The sequence below is a fragment of the Trypanosoma cruzi genome, genomic scaffold (genome assembly GCF_000209065.1).
Source record: "Trypanosoma cruzi strain CL Brener 1047053517141 genomic scaffold, whole genome shotgun sequence".
NCBI lineage: Eukaryota > Euglenozoa > Kinetoplastea > Trypanosomatida > Trypanosomatidae > Trypanosoma > Trypanosoma cruzi.
Genome location: NW_001849482.1, coordinates 89,066 through 96,335, shown reverse-complemented (window position 1 = coordinate 96,335; position 7,270 = coordinate 89,066). Strand labels below are relative to the sequence as shown.

At 56.3% G+C, this 7,270-nt stretch overlaps 1 protein-coding gene and 1 pseudogene across 1 annotated transcript, besides 7 other annotated features; both read left to right on the top strand.

The window, feature by feature from the left end:
- Positions 1–1,426: a sequence feature (areas not merged during assembly with more than two copies in the genome that could not be assigned to a particular haplotype).
- Positions 1–2,170, top strand: Tc00.1047053511569.30 (annotated as a pseudogene; the record flags this gene model as incomplete).
- Positions 1,427–4,578: a sequence feature (haploid, Esmeraldo-like haplotype).
- Positions 2,118–2,143: a microsatellite.
- Positions 2,388–2,445: a sequence feature (AT_rich).
- Positions 2,836–2,858: a microsatellite.
- Positions 3,416–3,459: a sequence feature (A-rich).
- Positions 4,579–7,270: a sequence feature (areas not merged during assembly with more than two copies in the genome that could not be assigned to a particular haplotype).
- Tc00.1047053511569.14 (dispersed gene family protein 1 (DGF-1), putative) lies at positions 4,654–7,270 on the top strand (the record flags this gene model as incomplete). The annotated part of the gene is made up of 1 exon (XM_799990.1): positions 4,654–7,270. A coding segment is annotated over one exon (2,617 nt), but the record flags the coding sequence as incomplete, so codon positions are not given.

Here is a 7,270-nt window from a genome sequence, read left to right as displayed (position 1 = left end):
CGACGGGTGAGAATTCAGTGAATGCGCGGCTGCCGCAGAGATTTGATCTATTTGTGCCGCAGACGACGGTGTTGCTGCCGGAAGGTGGAGGTACTTCAGAGAAGAAGTGGGATTCATTTGCTTCACCCTCTCTTGTCAGTGCTGGTGGAGTAATTGCTGCCTTCGCCGAAGGTCACCTGAGCTCCAAAAAAGAAAATGGGAAATTAAGTAGGCCCTTTTCTTCTGATGCAGTTGCTTGTTACATTGACTCTGCGTGGGATTGGCCCACTCTTGTTGAAAAGGTCGGTAAATGGCAAGCACACACCGTGCTTGGTAAGCGGATGGAACGGGGCGTTTTGATGTTGTGCTCCGCCCCACAACCACCACGAAGGACAATAAGGTGTTTCTTCTTGCGGGAAGCTCTGATGCGTCCAGTGTAAATGGGAGTTGGAGTCATGGCAGCCTGGAACTGAAACTATTTGTGGGTGATGTCAGGAATCCTACGGACAGCGAGCAGAGTGGATGGATCAATTGGGGCGAAGTTCAATCACCGTTGAACGAGACCTCTGGAGCTGTTCAAGGAAGAAAATTGAAGGAGTTTGTTGCTTCTGGTGGCGCAGGTGTTCTGATGGAGGATGGCACCATTGTGTTTTCTCTGATGGCGAAGAGTTAAGAAGAAGACGTTTACTCCATGATTATTTACTTGGCGGACAACGGCAGTACCTGGTCGCTCTCTAAGGGCATGCCCCCTGCGAAATGCGTTAACCCCTGCATTAACGAATGGGAGGGATCACTTCTCATGATTGTTGATTGTGTGGATGCCCAGAGGGTGTACGAGTCGCGTGACATGGGGACAACGTGGACGGGGGCAGCCGGGACGCTTCCAGGCGTGTGGGTCAACTCACGATTGTACTTTTGGGACCTGAGCTTGCGTGTGGAAGCCCTTATCACCGCAACCATTGAGGGAAGGAAGGTCATGCTGTACACACAGAGAGGGGACTTCTTGGGGGAGAAAAGTGAAAGAGCGCTCTATCTTTGGGTCACGGACAACAACCGCTCGTTTCATGTTGGACCGGTTGGCATGGACAATGCTGGGAAGGAGGAGCTTGAGAGCGCACAACTGTACTCGGATGGGAGTTTGCATCTTTTACAACGGAGGGGCAATGGTGAAAGCAGTGTCATGTCGCTTTCTCGCCTGACGGAGGAGCTGAGCACAATCAATTCCGTCCTCAGTACTTGTTCGCAAAAGGACGTTTTCTTCTCCAGGTTGTCTATACCCACGGCGGGTCTTGTGGCGGTATTGTCCGATGCGGCCAGTGATGGCACGTGGAACGACGAGTACCTTCGCCTGAATGCAACGGTGACGCCTAATGCAAAGAAGGTCGAAGATGGATTACAAGTGACGGAGCCTGACTCCAGGGTAATGTGGTCGGTGAACAGTCGGGAGAAAAATGGGCCATACACTTTTGAGAATCGCCAATTCGTTCTTGTGGCGACGGTGGCCATACACCAGGTTCCGAGTGGGAACATTCCTCTACTGACTGCGTTATTAGCGAACACTAATTACAATCACACCATGGGAATCTTGTATACCGCGGATAACAAGTGGGTGACGATGTTCGACGGCAAAAACACGACGACAGAGGGCAGCACTTGGGAGCCGAAGAAAGAATACAAGGTGGCACTCATGCTGCAAGGCAACAAGGGCTTCGTGTACATTGATGGTGAGTCGCTGGGGGAGGAAGAAACGCCGTTAACAGGTGAGAGGCAACTTGAACTCGCATACTTTTGCTTTGGCGCGTGCGGTATGCAAAACTCACCTGTGACGGTGACGAACGTCTTTCTGTACGACCGCCCACTGAATCCCACTGAGATGACTGCAATCAAGGACAGGATCCCCGTTTCGACGAGAGCTCCAGAACCACAAGTGGAGGGAATGGCCACCGCAGAGCATTTGGCCGCGGTGCCTGGCCCAGTGGAATTACCATCAGCACCGGCGGGGTGGACAACTGTGGGGAGAACCGCCAATACCCAACATGCGCCAGCGGGACGCTTGACTTCTGCTGGAAATGAGGGGACGGCACGAGAAAAGGGTGATGGTGGGGCAAATGGTGATGCTGGTTCCGCGTACGGGAGGTTGCTGCTGCCGCTGCTGCTTCTGCTGGGACTGTGGGGGTTTGCAACTGCGTGAGGAGTGTGCGGCCTCAGTGTGGAACACTTGCGCACTTCCCTGCGCCGACACACACACACAGCGAGAAATAAATTTTACTACGCAGAGAATAATTTGTTTTTGTTTTCTTTTAATGTTTTCCATTTTTCCCTTGCTGCTTTAGGGCAGCCACCATGGGCTTTTTTTTTTCTTTTGGCCTTTAAATTTTTTTTTTCTGTTCGGAGTATAATTTCTTATGTTTTTTTATGTTTTTTAAAATTATTTTTGTTTGCTTAAAAAAAAAAAAAAAATTATATCTGTTTTTTCTTTTTTGCTTTTGGGGGCAATCACTATGGACGTTTTTTTTTTCTTTTCTTCTCTTCCCTCTTTAATTGTTTCATGCTGCACTCTTCCTGTGAGGGGTGCCGTGTGTTTCCCGCCCAACTGCTCCACTCGCACACCCACCGACACGCTCATGACGACGGCCCTGTGCGCCTCGCCTGCTGCACGCATGAGGAGGGGCCGCGACGAACGGCGCGCTGAGGGAGCCGTGACGTGTGGGCGTGCGGCGAGGGCCTGTGGGGCGGAGCACACATTTCTTTCCCTCTTGTTTTGCTTTTATTGCGGCCAGGGCGGGCAGATACCCGCAGCGCCACACACACAGCCGCACCCTGCCACTTTTTAAAGGAGTGTTTTGTTTTGTGTGCTTTTTTTTTTTTTTTTTTTTTTTGAGGAACAGTAATAGAGGACGTTATTTTTTTTTTGAGGTGTGAGGAGTGAAAGGCTTTTAAATTATCATTTTAAATAAATCTCTTACGACTTGCCACTGCTTGGGCTTCGGTGCGTTCATGCGTTTGAGTCGTCCTTCTCCCTTTTATAATTATTATTGTCTGCGGGTGGTTTTTGAGCTGAACAATGGGTTTTGCTCCTTTTATTTTATTTGTTTTTGTGGCTGTTTGCTTTACAGCGTAATAAGTGACGATTTCCTCTCTTGTTTTATTTTTCTTGTCCACACGCGGTGCCGGCCTCAGTGCTGTGCGTCCCACGTAATGCACGAACGAGGAGTGGAGGAACAGGCCGGATGCCGCATGGAATGTGAGGGATGTTGTGTGGGCACGTGGAACAGTACGATGACTTTTTATTTTTACTTTAATTTGTTTTTTCTGGTGTGGGCAATATGTATACACAGAAACACACGGTCGTCTTGTGCTGCATGGCACATGAGAAAGCCCTGCCGAATCAATTTCCTTTTTTTTTTGTTTTCCGGGATCTGTGACGGACTCTGACTTTTTTTTGTCTTTTCTTTCTTTTTTTTGTCTTTTTCTTTTTTTAGGTCACTGCGGCCTGTTTCCGTTTTTGCTGTGTCCACTGTCACTTTGTGTCTTCTTTTCCGTTTCCCACCGCTGGCTGTGCCGTTGGCATGCCACCATTTCTCTCTTCCTTCCTGCTGTAGGCACCGATGGCCCGCGACGACGACGATTGTTTGTGTTTCCCATTGCGATGGCACGGGTGCGACTGGGCGCCGGCCTGCTGAGTGCACTTGGAGGGGAGCGGACTGTGTGCGCCGTGCCTCATTTGTGAGTGTGGGACGCCACCCGCCAAGACCTGCTGTGAGGCGTAATTCCAATCCGTCGGGGCCAAGGGAAGTAGAGGACTGCGCCGTGGAATTGGACGCGCCCATTTCCTCTCGTTGCGGTTGTGTGTGTGCTGTGCGCATGGCACTTTTTTGCAGTGCGACGTGGATGGCGTTGCTTCTGCATGTGCCTTCTTGCGTGCGCTGTGCGGCGGACTTCTTCTCCCCATGGCACCGCCCTTGTGAGTGTGCGAGTGGAGGGAGTGGAGATGTGTGAGGAACTGAGCGTGGGCGGCTACCGACTCCGCCCCGCAAATCCGGGTCCTTCACACACGTGAGCTTTCTTGGCAGCCTCTTGCGGCACCCAGGCCATGGAGAAGTAGGGGACATGGATGGCTTGTCTTGGTCAGGAGGAGAACGGATGGAGCAATTCCCTTCCGTGGTCTTTTTTTTTTGTAGCCGATGCGGAGTACACAAGTTTGGGCTGTTACGGGATGAAAATTTGATGCTGCCTTGTGTATGCTGCTCGGCTGACGTTAATTCACAACATATCCACGGTGCGATTTGGAGCGGTTCTGGCTGATGAGAGGACAGCGATGAATTTACTGCGTGATTGCGTCTGCGCGTCTTTGTGTTGGCGGCTGTGCTGTTGTGGGGGTTGTCTGTGTCTGGGTGTCTTCGCGTGCTACTGTGTTTATTTGCTGTTGCCGCTCCCTTTTTATTTTTTGACCGTGCGGATAGAGATACTTTGGCTTGATCAGCATAACTATCGTTTCAAGGTGTTAGGTTTTGCTCGCGGCAGTAGGATTAGTAGTAGTGGGATATCAATCTATCGGAATAGTGTCACTGGATTTGCCATCTGCAGAAAGGGATTTTGAAGGCAGGAGTTACGGTCGACGAGGCGAGTGCGACACACCACGACAGCCCTGTTGATACCTGTTTGGGTCGGTGGATGTGGTCTGCGGTGGGTGCGTGTCCGCGCAACCGGCACCGTGTGCGGTGCAGGGCCATTGCGGCTGTGCGTGTGGCGCTGCTTGTGGCGTTGGCGCTGGTGTCGTTGGCGGCGTGTATGCCCGCGGTGCATGCGGTGGTGTTGCGACTGCGGGGCGGTACGGTGGACAGAGCCATCACGGTTGGCCGCGCCGTGAACACGCTGCTGATGGACGGCGTGCACATCACGAACGGCGTGGCTGTGGTGTTCGACGTTGCGGTGATGCTTCCCGGCCCTCTGCGCATCGAATTGAGGAACTGCGTGTGCGACGGCGGTGCGCAGATCTACGTGCGGGGCCACAGCGGCGAGCCGGCGACTGACCGGAGCCTGGAGGTGAGCGTGAGCGGGCTGTCTGGGAGCTACTGCTCGCTTGTGTTTGTGCACAACCTGCCGGCACACACGAACGTGACGGTCCGTGACTCGACGATTGTGACGGCGGGGCCGATGCGCTACTCCCAGCTGAGTGGGCTGACGGACGCGGTGGCGTCGCCGCTTGTGCTGCACGCGACGTCGCTGTTGCAGTCGCAGCTGCGTGTGAGCAACACTGTGCTGAGGTCGTTGGACGCGGGCGGGTCGGCGGTGTACGTTGGCGGCGACGTGGACCTGCTGTCGAGCGCGGTGGTGCTTGACGGCGTGTCGCTGGAGGCGTCGGGCGGTCCGACCGCGTCCGCGATGCATGTGGCGTCCTCGTCGATTCTCAGTCTGCGGAGCCACTCGGTGTTCTCCGTGACGAACGTATCTGTTGTGAGCAGCGGCGGCGGAGTTGTGCTTGGAGAGCGCCTCGCGGTGTTTGAGTCAGTGCTGCGCTTCGTGGGCGTCGAGGGGTCTGTTGCGTCCTCGCTGGTGCGCTGCGACGGTGGGACGATCGGTTTCGGTGGGTGGCTGGAGCTGCGCGACGTGTGGGCGGTAGGCGAGGCGTTATCTGTGGCGTCGCTGTCGGGGGTGACGCTGAGCGGCGGTGCCGTGTCGATTGCGCGCTGCGCTGCGACCGGCGCGACGCTTGCCGCCGGGCCGACGATCACGAGCGGCGTCGTGTCGGCGCAGTGCAACCGTGCCGGCGGCCGGGTGCTTCAGAGCAGCGGCGACTACCGCATGGCTGGCCTGCCCTCAGTGAGCGTGGTGCCGTGCGATGGCTGTGCGGCTGCGCTGGCCTGCTTTGACGCGCTGACGGCGTCGTTCACCGACTGCGTGTGCAGCTGCCGTGCCGGCGGCGTGGGCGAGGCGTGCCTGCCGTTCGACGTGCCGCTTGCAAGGGCCGGCGGTGCGCAGGACTGCGTGAGTGCCGTGACGCTGACGGAGTCGGTGACGGTTGGCGGCGGGCGGGCGACGGCGTGCTTCGACTCGGTGGTGTTCAGCGGGTCAATCACTGTGACGGTGGACCTGCGTGTGATGGACGCGTTCGCTGGCGCACTGAACGTGACGCTGCGCCACTGCGTGCTTGCGGGCGGCGCGCAGCTGCGGATTGGTGGCCTCAGCGAGAGCACGGCGCGCCTGATGCCCCACGCCCTCGTCAACATGACGAATGTGACGTCGGTAGAGGGAACGGTCGTGCTGCATGGCGCGATGCCGCTGCACTCGAGTGTGCTGCTGGCGAACTCAACGCTGCGTGCGACGGTTGGCGGGTCGCAGTACGTGCCGACGACACCTGGCTACGAGGGATCCCGGCACGGCCCCGCGCTTGTCCTGGACGGTGTCCGGCTTCTGTCGACGCGTTTTGTTATGACGCGGTCGACGCTGGTGTGTGGCGGGGGTTTGTGCGCTGCTATCCTCGTGGAGCGCGGTCTTGGCGCGAACCTCTTCAGCGTCTTCTACATGGACAACTGCGTTGTTATGTCGAGGACGCACGTGATTTACGCTCTTGCGTCGGACCTGCGTGTTGGCGGCGGCTCCGTGTTCTCCATACAGAACAGCTCGTGGAGTGCGCCGAGCAGAGAATACTACAAAGGGGCGTTTGTGTTCAGGGACGTTGCGGTGGCTGGCGGCAGCGTGCTGCAGATTGTGTCCAGCACTTTCCGTCTCGGCTTCGCCATGCTCATGGCAACCACGCTGACCGTGACTGACGGCAGCTGGCTGGTGCACCGCGACAACGCGTTCCGCACCGCCTACGTTGTGTACGTGGTCAACGGGAACGGCGTGGCGTTCCGCGATCGGAGTGTGTGGTCGATACTACACAACAACTTCACGTACGGCTCGTACTCGTCAACCATTGCAAGCATGACAAACAAGTGGTCACCACCATCCGACTCGCGCCCGATCATCTACGGCGTGTGCAACGAGGCAAGGGGCTCACCCGTGACGGATTACGAAGAAGACCTCAATATTGGAGTGCCTGTGACGGTGTTGGACTGTGGCGCGTGCACCGTGGTGGCCGTGTGCTTTGCAGCAAGGACGAGCAGCATCAGCGGCTGTGAGTGTGTGTGTGCCGCTGGCGGCCACGGTGACATGTGTCTGCCAGCTGCGGTTCCGGACGGCCTTGGGCCGCTCCCGCTCCCTGAATTGAAGGACACGGAGGTCCGCTGCGTGCACGGTGGCAGCATCAGCTCCGTGGACGATCCTGATCCCGGTGTGCGTGGTCTGT